Source organism: Coregonus clupeaformis, chromosome 34 (assembly GCF_020615455.1).
Source record: "Coregonus clupeaformis isolate EN_2021a chromosome 34, ASM2061545v1, whole genome shotgun sequence".
NCBI classification, from domain to species: domain Eukaryota; kingdom Metazoa; phylum Chordata; class Actinopteri; order Salmoniformes; family Salmonidae; genus Coregonus; species Coregonus clupeaformis.
This window is the reverse complement of record NC_059225.1, coordinates 33,677,729-33,694,373: the sequence shown is the minus strand read 5'-3', so window position 1 is coordinate 33,694,373 and position 16,645 is coordinate 33,677,729. Positions and strand designations below refer to the sequence as shown.

Here is a 16,645-nt window from a genome sequence, read left to right as displayed (position 1 = left end):
TGACTGACCTATTTAGGCCCATCCCCCTGCCATAGCAATAAACAACACATTGCAGACCTGATGGCATTTACAAACTTTGGCAAGCGCTTCTTTATTTACATCCAGGCGGTCTCTGTCACAACTGTAGTTTCATTATTATTTTAATTGTTTTGTTCTTTTTTTATTTTGAATGGGGGTAACCCAACACATTTGCACAAGTGAGACCTACACTCACCGGACAGTTTATTAGGTACACCCATCTAGTACCGGGACGGACCCCCTTTGCCTCCAGAACAGTCTGAATTCTTCGGGGCATTCTACAAGGTGTCAGAAACGCTCCACAGGGATGTTGGCATCACGCAGATTGGACGGTGGTACATTCATGCTGCGAACAGCCTGTTCCATCTCATCCCAAAGATGCTCTATTGGGTTGAGATCTGGGGACTGCACAGGCCACTCAAGTAAACTGAACTCGCTGTCATGTTCCAGGCAGTGTTTTTCCACTCCTCTTTTGTCTAGTGTTGGTGATGGCGTGCCCACTAGAGCCGCTTCTTCTTGTTTGTAGCTGATAGGAGTGGAACCCGGTGTGGTCGTCTGCTGCAATAGCCCATCCATGACTACAGATTGACAGGTTGTGCGTTCCAAGATGCCGTTCTGCACACCACTGTTGTACTGCTCAATTATTTGTCTGTTTGTGGCCCACCTGTTAGCTTGCATGATTCTTGTCATTCTCCTTCGACCTCTCTCATCAACAAGCTGTTTTCATTTACATTTTACATTTTAGTCATTTAGCAGACGCTCTTATCCAGAGCGACTTACAGTTTTCACCCACTGGACTGCCGCCGACTAGATGTTTTTTTGTTTGTCGCACCATTCTCTCTAAACTTTAGACACTTGTGTGTGTGAAAAGCCCAGGAGTTTGGTCGTTTCTGAGATACTGGATCCGGCATGCCTGGCTACGAAGATCAAAGTCGCTTAGGTCACTCACTCCTTTTGCCCATTCTAACGTACAATCAAACAGTAACTGAATGCCTCGATGCCTGTCTGCCTGCTTTATATAGCAAGCCATGGCCACGTGACTCACTGTCAGTAGGAGCGATCCATTTTTGTGAACGGGGTGGTGTACCTAATAAAGTGTGTCTATCGCCATTGTGGTTACCAACAGACAAAATGGTGCAGTAGAGAAAGAGAGCTGTGAGGAACATGAACTCTCCTCACAAAGTCATGCACAGAGACTGCGGTTACCACCTATCCATTTAGGTAGACCAATAGGAATGCTGTTTGTCAGAGAGCGAGGAGCACACAGTTTAAGTACAGTCTTTTTTATATTAGTCAGATGACAGGTTTCCATTGTCAGACAGACGGTGTCAGTGAGTTGTAGTTTCTAGAATGCCCAGCAAGGGGCGCCCTACAGTCAAAGATGCTCCATGACTGCCAAACATTCAAGAACCATCTGGGTCAAACACAAATATCGATTGACACAATTGAACACAACAACTAGTATGCTCCCTTGATTGGTGAAGTTGACATACATGGAACCTGTAGTAACAAAAACTCTTATATGCAGATAACATCTATGCTGGCTGGGTAGCGCACAGGTTTTTAGCAAATGTTCGAAAAAGGCCCCTTCACAACGGACATTGTGTCAAATCCAGTGCTCTTCAGATCCACTTCCATGCATTCGTGAGGGTATTTACATGTCCTGTTTGAAATGTGTAAAACCTGTCCATGCAGCATGCATAGGTCTTTGTTTATGCTGAGTATAGGAGCGCTCAGCCATGTTGGAAGAGAATCTTGACACAAAAGAAATGTAACAATGACACAAGTTTGAATGTTACAGAAGACAGAAGTGTCGACTTCAAATCAGAAACTGAGAAGGCTTCTCCCATGACACACACACAAAACTAGAAGGGCACAGAACTGAGTTGCTGTGGTAGTTAAAGAGATGGGCAAGCCTTGTAGGTGGCGAGACGGAGGCATCATCACACCCAGCATTCAATTCTATGGTTCAACAAGAAGGCCCTAAAATAACCCCCCACACACACCCCTCCCCCAAGTGTACATATAGGGACACTAGCGTCCCTGTCCTACAGCTTTAAACCTATGAAACCCAATCCTTCCCACCCCATATGTCCCGCCGTTCCCTAAATGAAACACACAGACACAAACAGACAGTCATAAGGGGAAAAAAAAGATATTTACGTTCACATATCCCTTTAAAATGTATTCATATTCACCCTTCAGTTTCAACTGGTAACGTAGCTTTATCGAGCTGAGACAAAATCACAGTAATCATTGCTCATTGTCTATTTTAACTAATATAATTATTTTTTTTTTTTACTCTTTATCGAGACCTTTGGTGACTCCGTCAAAATGTTCAAGGCCAAAATACTGTCAGGCAGATCCACTTGGGACAGGTAGTTCACAAAAGATAACAAAAAATACAATGAACAAAGACCCATTTCTTCATTAATTTCAAATAATTCGTTACTGGACAATATTTTTCATAGCAGGCAATGTACAGATGTTGTGGCTGAAGCTTCACTGCCCGCCCCATGATTCTTCAACATAGGAAATGGTGTTGGTTACATCATATTCCAAAATGTTTCTATCGTTAATATTAAAAACACTGGTTTGAGTATTGGGAGAGATCTGTAGCTAATACTGTTCCCAGACATTACTTTTGTAGAGTTATCATGGCAGGACAATGAAGCAGCACAAACAATTAACCACTAAAGCTATTCCATTTGCATGACAATTTGCTGCGGCAAGTCTGTCTGGGTGCTTTGTGTTACAGAGAGTTAGTCTGTGTAAAAACATACAGGGTGTACCGACTCCAAGGCTCCACGCTATGGCCTCCAAGTGTTACTACATGACTTCACCTTGTGCTTACTCATCATGTCACCATCTATCCTTTCTATAGCCAACAGATATTGATCTGAATCGTTGTAGTCCCTTTTAACATAATCTGCTGAAATACATATTCACTTATACAGAGATCTATTTATACTGTTAAATTGTTTAAGTAAATTACAGAGGAAAGGTGAAAGAAATTAAGCTAATCTTAGATTGCATCTTAGATTAGTTTATAATAAGGGAACATCTCATTCATGAAAGCTGCCTACCTTGAACAAATTCATGTTTTAAATGACAGACCTCAACATTTGGGCTTCAGAAGACAAATTAGCCCAGTCCCCTGACCCATTACTTCATACTGTAATCTTCATTCTGCTGGTGTTCATTTGGTTCCACACATACTCGGAGCATATTGCTCACATGAACTATACAGCTAATCATACACTAAAATCAATGGGCACAATCCAAACTGTGTGTGAGTTAAGACACTTGCAACATCAGGTTACAAACAACCACTTTGCGCTCATACGAATGAGATGCAGTGGACCATTATTACCTTTCTATTATTTACATTTGAGTCATTTAGCAGACGCTCTTATCCAGAGCGACTTACAGGAGCAATTAGGGTTAAGTGCCTTGCTCAAGGGCACATCGGCAGATTTTTCACCTAGTCAGCTCGGGGATTAGAACCAGCGACCTTTCGGTTACTGGCACAACGCTCTTACCCACTAAGCCACCTGCCGCCCAGGTATGTATAGTACTGATGGATTCAGTCCATCTGGTTGAGATGAGAAGGCTCCAAAACACAGTGATCATTCTGCAGGCAGCTGTTTACAATGACTTGTAGTCTCTATGGAAAGACAGTGACATGCTAGCGTGTTCTAAGTGGATGACATTAAAAGCAACCAACTGTGGACCTGGGGTCCCAGGAGTGTGGAGAGATGTCCGTTTATGTCCATCAGAGATGAAGAGATTAAGGTTTTTTAGATACATGCGATTGGGGATGGGTCAGAGGCCAAAGGTCACAGTACTACAGCGATTTTAAGAAAGAAAATAAAAAACACACACACACACGCACAGGTCTGGGGTCAGATGAAGAGTGCAGCGTGACGTCCGAGACAGGGCGTTTAGGTGTTCCTCACGGCCAAGGCCTGCTCCAGCTCCTGTCTCCTCTGCTGGATCTGTGAGAGGGAAGGGGGAATTGGCATCAGCATCACAAAGACAACCTGACCTCAATATACCTTAGTGGATACACAGTGTCAATCAATCAATTTGTAAAAAGTGATAAATCAAACAATTGATTGCTTGTGATTTGAAGACTTGTAAAACAGAGCAGCTTCAAAGCAGAATATGACTATTCCACGGGAATCCATGCTGATCACAACTCCTAGTTTGTGTTGCTACTTGGATGCTGTTGTGCGAGTTATTAAAAGGTTTTAGGGTGCAATGTTTGACGTGTCTCCTCACTTTGCAGTAGAAGTAGCGACTGACGGCCTCCTGGGACCAGGGCTCGTGGTAAAACTCTGCCCTCCTCTCCTCCTCTGGGTTTCCCACCACGTCTGTCATCAGCTGCAGCCAATCAGAGAGAACTGTTAGTCAGGTAGGTGTGTGTGTGTGTGTGTGTGTGTGTGTGCGTGTGTGTGTGTGTGTGTGTGTCCCTCACCTTCAGGTCTCTGCTCTGGGACTTGAGCCAGTCCTGGATATAGCCCTTAGGATCCCTGGAGAAGCTGAGCATAAAGTCCCTCTGGATCTTCAACTGGTTGATGGACTCAATGGTCTCATGGATCTAAAGGGGTCCATAATGATCACTGATGTCAGAGGACAGCTTACACAGATCTACTCTAAGCGTATGAAAATAACTTTCCAATTTCAATACACCAATTGATTTGAGTCACTGCGTTTCCTCAGAATTTGCATTCAAATAGTTATGTAAGAAATGGTGGTGACAGCGTAAAGAACAAGGTTTTTCCCACAAGAACATGAAGCCACAACACCTATGTAAAGGTAGATATCCCCATTGAAAAGCATTTCATTGTACTTCCAGAATTGTCTGTAATTTAAATTGAATTGTCTCCAACCCTGGCGACAAGATTCTCCGGGAGAATCAGATAGAAAACTATCGAACACGGTCAGACAGCTCTGAACTCTAATTCACATATAACTGACGGTACTTAGTCGTCACACATCTCTGCAATGTAAATCTACCTTTAAGGTCATCTTGGGTAATTGTGATTGGCTATCCTTCCTGTGTGGTTGTCCCACCTTGTTGTCCAGTGAGGCGATCTCCTGCTGGTTGGCGGTGGAGAGCAGGAAGCTGCTCATCTGGCTCTTCAGGGGGTCCTCCACCTCCACGTCAATGTCATAGCATGCCGTCTTCTTCTGGTCGTTAGGGTCCACACTGCAGGGAGAGGCAGGGAAGGATGGTGAGACTTTGAGGTTGTTGGCAGCATTTCAAATGTATTAAAAATGAAAAGCCTGGAAGGCAAGAATGCTGGTGGTCTGTCTGTATCTTACCAGCATTCTTGCCTCCCAGTCTTTACATTTGTATTGGATTATCTGCCCTTTGAGACAGTATTAACTGTGAAGCGCTGTGCCCACATTGTTATCTTATAGCTTTTCTAATGTATTCATCTGCTAGATTTTTATATTTTATAACATAACAAAACCAAAAAAAACGTTTTCGTGTTGCCTTTTATGACCAGACATTCACCCTTCAATTCAAACCAGGAAGTTGCCAGGTAGGTGTTAAGTGTGAGCTGCTCACCTGATGACGTGGTTGATGACGATGGGGTCAGGGGGCAGGAGGAGGTTGGTGAGACGCTGGGGGATCTCAGAGAACTTGAGCCGCGGGCAGTCAAAGATCTGAGAGGACGACAGTAACATCTCAGAATACAGACCTAGCAGCAGGGAAGCGCAAATGTGTCCCAAATGGCACCATATTCCCTATATCGTGCTATACTTTAGACCAGGGCCCATAGGGCTCTTGTCAAAATGAGTGAATTATATAGGGAATAGAGTGCAATTTAGGACGCACCCAATAACAAAGGGATACTCTCCCTACTGAAGGTAATATGGCAACAGCTAACAGGTAATACAGTACCAGAGGAGAACTAGAAGAGTGTAGTCTACCTGCTGAAAGTACTTGTCACAGTTGATGTACTCCTTGTCATGGGAGTCCTGCAGCTTGTTGGTCTTGACATACTGCCACAGGGCCTGGATGATACAGGAGCGGGTCTGGGTGTGGATACCCAGCAACCGAGCCAGACGAGGGTCCAGCTTAAACTGGGGGGGCTGGGGAGAGGTCAAAGTCAATACTAGCCGACTGACCTCAGGAACTATTACAACTGCCAGATGACAGCTGCTTTGGGGACACTTTTGTTCGAGTTTTGTAAGTCCTCTAAATAGATTTTAGCCTCATGCACTACTGATAATTAAAAGGACTGAAAACTTTATCTAGGAAAGCACATCAGCGGACAGTAATGTGAATAGTGTCTATGGCGCCATCACCTGGTAGTCCAGCATTAGCAGCAGTGTGCAGCGCACGCTCACGTCCCCTGGCCGCTTCACCTGGAAGCCGTCGGTCTCCTGGGTGGTGGGAGTGCGGTGCCACTAGCAGGAAACACAGAGACAGAAACCCCACCTTGAATACTACCTACAGGCACCGGCCACGGAATTCCAGAATATGTACATCCAAACGTGCACACAAAGACGATGAACGAATACATAACCAAATGTGTACACTTTCAACGAGCAGCCTTGCTCTCGACCCTTTGAGTATGTTGTCTTTTGGAAGGCTGAGTAGCTGTAAAAGAATAGATCATGCATAGTGTGGTAAGGAACTGAGTGAACTACCAAGACAGCAAAGGGTTGATCATTTGTTTTTCCAGAGGCGCTAACTCATATGTTGGCATTCAAAATAATAAAATAATCAGATTGAGAATCATTATATCAGAAGAGCATGGCTTATCAAGTTGAGACTGTACCCTACCCAAATAAAACCTCTATTTGGCATTATACTATCAATTTTCTCCTCTGATATCCAGATATGAAACCCTCCCTGGTATTTTATCTATGTGGAAATGTTATTTGAGTCTGCGTCTTACCTTCGCTTTACTGGTCAGCTGCTGAAAAGAAAAACACTTAAAGTTCCCTGCGTTCCAGTGAATTGTAGCCACGTAGCATGCAACACTGGGAGGGAACTGATGGAATGCTTTTCTACAGCTTCACCACTAACTCAATGTTGGGTTTACAACAATATGTTTTCATTGCTGGGTTGTGGTACATTCTGTTTGATGGACAGATTCATTCCAAGCAAATCTATATATGCCATCTATCCTTGCTAAAAGATTATAAGGTGGAAAACCTTGAGAAGTACTCTAACCTCAAAACAGTCAAGGAAGCATTTTGTCAAGTTAGAACACCTTGTGTTCATTCTCCGGTACAGTGGATTCCTCGATCTAAAACCCCATTTAATACTAAAATCAGTAACACGCTGTATAGGACTGGCTGGGTTTTACTGCCTCTTCAGTAACATATCTGTTCTCGGATGATGACATCAGCCAGATAAGTCAATAAGAGTGATGTCAGGTCTTCCAGTAGCCAACAACACCAAAATAGGCTAAATACAGTACATGAGAATACCCACTGGGCACACACTGGTTGAATCAATGTTGTTTCAATGTAATTTGTCAACGTATTGTGACGTGGAATCAATGTCGAAAATACATTGGATTTGAAAAAAGTCATCAACTTCAACCATGAAAACATACATGAAATGAGTTTGAATAGGAAATATAGCAAAATGAATAGGAAATGTAGTCATTGACAAGGTTAGAAATAATGATTTTTAATTGAAATAATAATTGTGTCCTTCAAACTTAGCTTTCGACAAAGAATCCTCCATTTGCAGCAATTACAGCCTTGCAGACCTTTGGCATTCTAGTTGTCAATTTGTTGAGGTAATCTGAAGAGATTTCACCCCATGCTTCCTGAAGCACCTCCCACAAGTTGGATTGGCTTGATGGGCACTTCTTAAGTACCATACGGTCAAGCTGCTCCCACAACAGCTCAATAGGGTTGAGATCCGGTGACTGTGCTGGCCACTCCATTATAGACAGAATACCAGCTGACTGCTTCTTCCCTAAATAGTTATTGCATAGTTTGGAGCTGTGCTTTGGGTCATTGTCCTGTTGTAGGAGGAAATTGGCTCCAATCAAGCGCCGTCCACAGGGTATGGCATGGCGTTGCAAAATGGAGTGATAGCCTTCCTTCGTCAAGATCCCTTTTACCTTGTACAAATCTCCCACTTTACCACCACCAAAGCACCCCCAGACCATAACATTGCATCCACCATGCTTGACAGATGGCATCAAGCACTCCTCCAGCATCTTTTCATTTGGTCTGCATCTCACAAATGTTCTTCTTTGTGATCCGAACACCTCAAACTTCGATTCGTCTGTCCATAACCCTTTTTTCCAATCTTCCTCTGTCCAGTGTCTGTGTTCTTTTGCCCATCTTAATATTTTATTTTTATTGGCCAGTCTGAGATATGGCTTTTTCTTTGCAACTCTGCCTAGAAGGTCAGCAACCCGGAGTCGCCTCTTCACTGTTGACGTTGAGACTGGTGTTTTGCGGGTACTATTTAATGAAGCTGCCAGTTGAGGACCTGTGAGGCGTCTGTTTCTCAAACTAGACACTCTAATGTATTTGTCCTCTTGCTCAGTTGTGCACCGGGGCCTCCCACTCCTCTTTCTATTCTGGTTAGAGCCAGTTTGTGCTGTTCTGTGAAGGGAGTAGTACACAGCGTTGTACGAGATCTTCAGTTTCTTGGCAATTTCTCGCATGGAATAGCCTTCATTTCTCCGAACAAGAATAGACTGACGAGTTGCTGATGCTTCAGATACTCAACTAGTCTCAAGAAGGCCAGTTTTATTGCTTCTTTAATCAGCACAACAGTTTTCAGCTGTGCTAATATAATTGCAAAAGGGTTTTCTAATGATCAATTATCCATTTAAAATGATAAACTTGGATTAGCAAACACAACGTGCCATTGGAACACAGGACTGATGGTTGCTGATAATGGGCCTCTGTACGCCTATGTAGATATTCCATAAAAAAATCAGCCGTTTCCAGCTACAATAGCCATTTACAATATTAACAATGTCTACACTGTATTTCTAATAAATGTGATGTTATTTTAATGGACAAAAAAATTGATTTTCTTTCGAAAACAAGGACATTTCTAAGTGACCCCAAACTTTTGAACGGTAGTGTACAGTCGTGGTCAAAAGTTGAGAATGACACAAGTATTGGTCTTCACAAAGTTTGCTGCTTCAGTGTTTTTAGATATTTTTGTCAGATGTTACTATGGTATACTGAAGTATAATTACAAGCATTCCATAAGTGTCAAAGGCTTGTATTGACAATTACATTAAGTTTATGCAAAGAGTCAATATTTGCAGTGTTGACCCTTCTTTCTCAAGACCTCTGCAATCCGCCCTGGCATGCTGTCAATTAACTTCTGGGCCACATCCTGACTGATGGCAGCCCATTCTTTCATAATCAATGCTTGGAGTTTGTCAGAATTTGTGGGGTTTTGTTTGTCCACCCGCCTCTTGAGGATTGATCACAAGTTCTCAATGGGATTAAGATCTGGGGAGTTTCCTGGCCATGGACCCAAAATGTCGATGTTTTGTTCCCCGAGCCACTTAGTTATCACTTTTGCCTTATGGCAAGGTGCTCCATCATGCTGTAAAAGGCATTGTTCGTCACCAAACTGTTCTTGGATTGTTGGGAGAAGTTGCTCTCGGAGGATGTGTTGGTACCATTCTTTATTCATGGCTGTGTTCTTAGGCAAAATTGTGAGTGAGCCCACTCCCTTGGCTGAGAAGCAACCCCACACATGAATGGTCTCAGGATGCTTTACTGTTGGCATGACACAGGACTGATGGTAGCACTCACCTTGTCTTCTCCGGACAAGCTTTTTTCCGGATGCCCCAAACAATCGGAATGGGGATTCATCAGAGAAAATGACTTTACCCCAGTCCTCAGCAGTCCAATCCCTGTACCTTTTGCAGAATATCAGTCTGTCACTGATGTTTTTCCTGGAGAGAAGTGGCTTCCTCGCTGCCCTTCTTGACACCAGGCCATCCTCCAAAAGTCTTCACCTCTCTGTGCGTGCAGATGCACTCACACCTGCCTGCTGCCATTCCTGAGCAAGCTCTGCACTGGTGGTGCCCCAATCCCGCAGCTGAATCAACTTTAGGAGACGGTCCTGGCGCTTGCTTGACTTTCTTGGGCGCCCTGAAGCCTTCTTTACAACAATTGAACCTCTCTCCTTGAAATTCTTGATGATCCGATAAATGGTTGATTTAGGTGCAATCTTCCTAGCAGCAATATCCTTGCCTGTGAAGGCCTTTTTGTGCAAAGCAATGATGACGGCACGTGTTTCCTTGCAGGTAACCATGGTTAACAGAGAAATAACAATGATTTCAAGCACCACCCTCCTTTTAAAGCTTCCAGTCTGTTATTCTAACTCAATCAGCATGACAGAGTGATCTCCAGCCTTGTCCTCGTCAACACTCTCACCTGTGTTAACGAGAGAATCACTGACATGTCAGCCGATCCTTTTGTGGCAGGGCTGAAATGCAGTGGAAATGTTTTTGGGGGATTAAGTTCATTTTCATGGCAAAGAGGGACTTTGCAATTCATCTGATCACTCTTCATAACATTCTGGAGTATATGCAAATTGCCATCATAAAAACTGAGGCAGCAGACTTTGTGAAAATTAATATTTGTGTCATTCTCAAAACTTTTGACCACGACTTTATATTGGGTGGTTGAAATTATATTGAATTTCACATTTGATTAGACATACACTACATGACCAAAAGTATGTGGACACCTGCTCGTCAAACATCTCATTCCAAAATCAAGGGCATTATTATGGGGTTGGTCCCCCCCTTTGCTGCTATAACAGCCGCTACTCTTCTGGGAAGGCTTTCCACTAGATGTTGGAACATTGCTGCGGGGCCTTGCTTCCATTCAGCCACGAGCATTAGTGAGGTTGGGCACTGATGTTGGCCGATTAGGCCTGGCTCTCAGTCGGGGTTCCAATTAATCCCATAAGTGTTCGATGGGGTTGAGGTCAGGGCTCTGTGCAGGCCAGTCAAGTTCTTCCACACCGATATCGTCAAACCATTTCTGTATGGACCCCGCTTTTGGCCTTCCCCAAACTGTTGCCACAAAGTTGGAAGCACAGAATCGTCTAGAATGTCATTGTATGCTGTAATGTCAAGATTTCCCTTCACTGGAACTAAGGGGCTTAGCCCGAACCATGAAAAACAGCCCTCCTCCACCAAACTTTACAGTTGGCACTATGCATTGGGGCAGGTAGCGTTCTCCTGGCATCCGCCAAACCCAGAGTCGTCCGACGGACTGCCAGATGGTGAAGCGTGATTAATCACTCCAGAGAACGCGTTTCCACTGCTGCAGAGTCCAATAGCGGCGAGCTTTACACCACTCCAGCTGACACTTGGCATCCCGAATGGTGATCTTAGGCTTGTGTGCGGCTGCTCGGCCATGGAAACCCATTTCATGAAGCTCCCGACGAACAGTTCTTGTGCTGACGTTGCTTCCGGAGTCAGTTTGGACCTCGGTAGAGAGTGTTGCAGACGATTTTTACGCACTACGAGCTTCCGCACTCGGCGGTCCCGTTCTGTGAGCTTGTGTGGTCTACCACTTCACGGCTGAGCCGTTGTTGCTCCTAGACGTTTCCACTTCACAATAACAGCACTTACAGTTGACCGGGGCTGCTCTACAGGGCAGAAATCTTACGAACTGACTTGTTGGAAAGGGGCATTCCTATGACGGTGCCATGTTGAAATTCAATGAGCTCTTCATTAAGGCCACACATGGCTATGTGCTCGATTTTATATACCTGTCAGCAACGGGTGTGGCTGAAATAGCCGAATCCACTAATTTGAATGGGTTTCCACATACTTTGTATATATAGTGTATGTTATTTGACCTTGTTTCAGATAATAGTAAAATGGTATGTTTGAATCAATATCATGCCATCAACCTAAATAAAGGAGGTACAGTATATATACCGTACCAGTCAAAGGTTTGGACACACCTACTCGTTCAAGGGTTTTTCTATATTTTTACTATTTTCTACATTGTAGAATAATAGTGAAGACATCAAAACTATGAAATAACACATATGGAATCATGTAGTAACCAAAAAAGTGTTAAACAAATCAAAACATATTTTAAATTTGAGATTCTTCAAAGTAGCCACCCTTTGCCTTGATGACAGCTTTGCACACTCTTGGCATTCTCTCAACCAGCTTCATGAGGTAGTCACCTGGAATGCATTTCAATTAACAGGTGTGCCTTGTTAAAAGTTAATTTGTGGAATTTCTTTCCTTCTTAATTCGTTTGAGCCAATCAGTTGTGTTGTGACAAGGTAGGGGTGGTATACAGAAGATAGCCCTATTTGGTAAAAGACCAAGTCCATATTATGGCAAAAACAGCTCAAATAAGCTAAGAGAAACGACAGTCCATCATTACTTTAAGACATGAATGTCAGTCAATACGGAACATTTTGAAAGTTTCTTCAAGTGCAGTCGCAAAAACCATCAAGCACTATGATGAAACTGGCTCTCATGAGAGCCGCCACAGGAAAGGAAGACCCAGAGTTACCTCTGCTGCAGAGGATAAGTTCATTAGAATTAACTGCACCTCGGATTGCAGCCCAAATAATTGCTTCACAGAGTTCAAGTTTGCTTTATCTTGGCCAGGTCGCAGTTGTAAATGAGAACTTGTTCTCAACTGGCTTACCTGGTTAAATAAAAGGTGCAAAAAAAACAGACATCTCAACATCAACTGTTCAGAGAAGACTTGAATCAGGCCTTCATGGTCGAATTGCTGCAAAGAAACCACTACTAAAGGACACCAATAAGAAGAAGAGACCTGCTTGGGCCAAGAAACACGAGCAATGGACATTAGACCGGTGGAAATCTGTCCTTTGGTCTGATGAGTCCAAATTGGAGATTTTTGGTTCCAACCGCCGTGTCTTTGTGAGACACAGAGTAGGTGAACAGATGATCTCTGCATGTGTGGTTCCCACCGTGACACATGGAGGAGGAGGTGTGATGGTGTGGGGGTGCTTTCCTGGTGACACTGTTAGTGATCTATTTAGAATTCAAGACACACTTAACCAGCATGGCTACCACAGCATTCTGCAACTATATGCCATCCCATCTGGTTTGCGCTTAGTGGGATTTGTTTTTCAACAGGACAATGACCCAAAACACACCTCTAGGCTGTGTAAGGGCTATTTGACCAAGAAGGAGAGTGATGGAGTGCTGCATCCGATGACCTGGCCTCAACAATCACCTGACCTCAACCCAATTGAGATGGTTTGGGATGAGTTGGACCGCAGAGTGAAGGAAAAGCAGCCAACAAGTGCTCAGCATATGTGGGAACTCCTTCAAAACTGTTGGAAAAGCATTCCTCATGAAGCTTTGAGAGAATGCCAAGAGTTTGCAAAGCTGTCATCAAGGCAAAGGGTGGCTATTTGAAGATTACTACATGATTCCATATGTGTTATTTCATAGTTTTGATGTCTTCACTATTATTCTACAATGTAGAAAATAGTAAAAATAAAGAAAAACCCTTGAATGAGTACGTGTGTCCACATTTTCGACTGGTACTGTATATAAAAAAACTGTATACACAGTGCCGTGAAAAAGTATTTGCCCCCTTTCTGATTTTCTCTATTTTTGCATATTTTTTATACTGAATTATCAGATCTTCAATGAAAACACAACAATAAACAATTACACTATGCATATCTATATACACATAAATTACACAATACATGAAAAGCAAACACAAAACATGAAAAGCAAAACACAATCCTTTGAAACAACCACATTCTTCAGTATAAGGCTAACATCCGCCTTCCCTAAAGGCACAAAATCCACCAACTTTAAGGACTTTTGGATAACATTGCACGAGAGGCGGCAAAAAACTAAAAGCAGATTTACTTAACTCGTGGCGATTTAAGGGATCTCCAGTGTTAGCCATCCCTGAGTACGGGTCTGGTAACTTATACGTCTGAAGGTTAACAATGAGGTAAGGTATGACGGAAGTTTATGCAAGAGGGCTTTATAGACAAAAAGAGCGCAATGCATGGATCTACGAGACTTCAAGGAGGGCCAGCCTACTTTCTGATACAAAATTAAATGATGTGTACTGAACCCATCACCGTTATAAAGCGCAATGCGCTATGATAAACTGTGTCCAATGGCTTCAATACAGTGGCAGCTGCATTCATATAGAAGATATCACCATAGTCAATAAACGGAATGAATGTTGACTGAATTTTCTGTTATTTAACAAAAGACAGGACCTGTTCCTATAGAAGAAGCCTATTTTAATTCTTAATTTCTTGAAAGATAGCTTATCGTCAAATCCAGACGCCCAGATTGTGGGGACACAATCAATGAGGGCACCATCCAAAATATGTATGCATAAATCATCAGATACATTTTTATGTAATTTGGAAAAGAACATACTTGGTTTTACCTGCATTAAGTACCAATTTCAGTTCAACAAAGGCTTTCTGCAGGGCAATAAAGGCAGATTGAAGCTCTGACAGAGTCTGGTCAGCTGTGGGGGCAATAGCATACACCACAGTGTCATCTACATACAGGTGAAAGTTATTTTGTTTTACAGATAAAACAATATTGTTCATGTAAATAGTGGAAAGAAACGGAACAAGAATCGATTCCTGTGGGAAACTCTTTGTTGTGTCCAGAAAACATGATTTAACACCATTAGTAAATACACACTGCGTTCTGTCCTTTAAATCATTTTCAAACCAGCTATACGCAGCCAGGTCGAGGCCAATTGATGAAAGCCTCAATAAGGAATGAGTGATCCACAGTGTCGAAGGCTTTAGACAGGTCAATAATAAGGGCCGCAGTGTTTCTTCTCATCCAAACAATTAAGAACATAATTTAAAACCAAAGCAGTAGCAGAGATGGTGCTAAGACCTGGTCTGAAACCTGACTGGTATACATTTAGAATACATTTTGTAGTTAAAAAGGACCTAAGTTGAGTATTTACCATGGATTCCAGAATTTTTGCTAGACATGAAAGTTTGGAAATGGGCGATAATTACATAGGTCACACGATTCACTACCTTTGTCAAGGGGGAGTATATGGGCCGCCTTCCAGACCCTGGGGAAGGTACCAGAAATAATTGTAAGGTAAAAAAAGATGTGTTCACGATTCTGGAAATCAGGAGCAGAAAGCTGCAGCAAGAAAGGATCAAGCGAATTAGCCCCAGTGGATTTATTTTACATCTATCTTGCGCAAGGGTTCTAGCACATCACAAGTAGAAAGTTCTTGAAACGAAAACAAAGATTCACTAGAAGCTGAGGGAACTTCCATCGAGTGGCTGGAGAGGGGCATGCAGTCGACTGGCTGACCAAGGTCAATTAAACCACCATTTATTTCAAATAAAAAGCCTGCTGAGATAAAATGCTGATTAAAAGTATCACTTCTCAATTTTCTCAATAATGATGCCAGAGACTGACAACTTGCTTAGGCAGGGAAGGAGAGGAATTTCTACGCTTCAGTGCATTAACTGTTTTCCAAAATGTAGACGGATCACCAGCAGAGTCTGAGATAGAACTTAGAAAGTAGCTAGATTTGTCACGGATCACCCCGGTACTGCTGCTCATTCCGTTCACCAGCTTCAGAGGTCTACGTCAACGGCCTTCTAGGCATCACTGACCTGGTTCATTACCACCAACCCCGGACTGTATTGTCTCATTACGCACACCTGGTTCCCATTCCCCATAATCAGTATGTGTATATATGTCCTTGTCGATTATTGTCCCATGTCCATTGGTCTCGTGAGTACATTGTATTACAGTTTACATGCCGAGTAATTGTGCTCTTGTTATTACGGGTCTCGTCCCGTGTATTATTTAGAGGTTTACACCTCGCTCTTTTGTTTGGGTTACATCCCTGTGTTATATATATACACACGTGTTTGTTTTGCAATAAGTTGGGTGAATTTTGGCCCATTCCTCCTGACAGAGCTGGTGTAACTGAGTCAGGTTTGTAGGCCTCCTTGCTCGCACACGCTTTTTCAGTTCTGCCCACACATTTTCTATAGGATTGAGGTCAGGGCTTTGTGATGGCCACTCCAATACCTTGACTTTGTTGTCCTTAAGCCATTTTGCCACAACTTTGGAAGTATGCTTGGGGTCATTGTCCATTTGGAAGACCCATTTGTGACCAAGCTTTAACTTCTTGACTGATGTCTTGAGATGTTGCTTCAATATATCAACGTAATTTCCTTCCTAATGATGCCATCTATTTTGTGAAGTGCACCAGTCCCTCCTGCAGCAAAGCACCCCCACAGCATGACGCTGCCACCCCCGTGCTTCACGATTGGGATGGTGTTCTTCGGCTTGTAAGCTTAACAGATCTATTTTTGTTTCATCAGACCATATGATCTTTGTCCCCATGTGCAGTTGCAAACCATAGTCTGGCTTTTTTATGGCGGTTTTGGAGCAGTGGCTTCTTCCTTGCTGAGTGGCCTTTCAGGTTATGTCGATATAGGACTTGTTTTACTGTGGATATAGATACTTTTGTACCTGTTTCCTCCAGCATCTTCACAGGGTCCTTTGCTGTTGTTCTGGGATTGATTTGCACTTTTCGCACCAAAGTACGTTCATCTCTAGGAGACAGAACGCATCTCCTTCCTAAGCGGTATGACGGCTGC

At 43.1% G+C, this 16,645-nt stretch overlaps 1 protein-coding gene across 8 annotated transcripts in view; it reads right to left on the bottom strand.

Annotated features, from left to right (window-relative positions):
• Positions 1 to 3,505: 3,505 nt before the first annotated feature.
• Positions 3,506 to 16,645, bottom strand: part of LOC121550040 (SWI/SNF-related matrix-associated actin-dependent regulator of chromatin subfamily D member 3) — an 82,024-nt gene continuing 68,884 nt past the window's right edge. For 3 of the 8 annotated variants that reach the window (XM_041862114.1, XM_041862111.2, XM_041862116.2), the window contains 9 exons: positions 6,939 to 6,959; positions 6,575 to 6,637; positions 6,343 to 6,444; positions 5,965 to 6,126; positions 5,600 to 5,697; positions 5,041 to 5,233; positions 4,499 to 4,621; positions 4,303 to 4,404; positions 3,506 to 4,016 (listed from right to left, as the gene is read on the bottom strand). In XM_041862114.1, coding sequence (XP_041718048.1) covers positions 3,963 to 4,016; positions 4,303 to 4,404; positions 4,499 to 4,621; positions 5,041 to 5,233; positions 5,600 to 5,697; positions 5,965 to 6,126; positions 6,343 to 6,444; positions 6,575 to 6,637; positions 6,939 to 6,959 — 918 coding nt within the window. In that variant the 3' untranslated portion in view covers positions 3,506 to 3,962. The remainder of the gene's footprint in view (positions 4,017 to 4,302; positions 4,405 to 4,498; positions 4,622 to 5,040; positions 5,234 to 5,599; positions 5,698 to 5,964; positions 6,127 to 6,342; positions 6,445 to 6,574; positions 6,638 to 6,938; positions 6,960 to 16,645) is intronic. The other 5 variants (XM_041862117.2, XM_041862118.2, XM_041862113.2 and 2 more) reach the window with 4 other exon arrangements.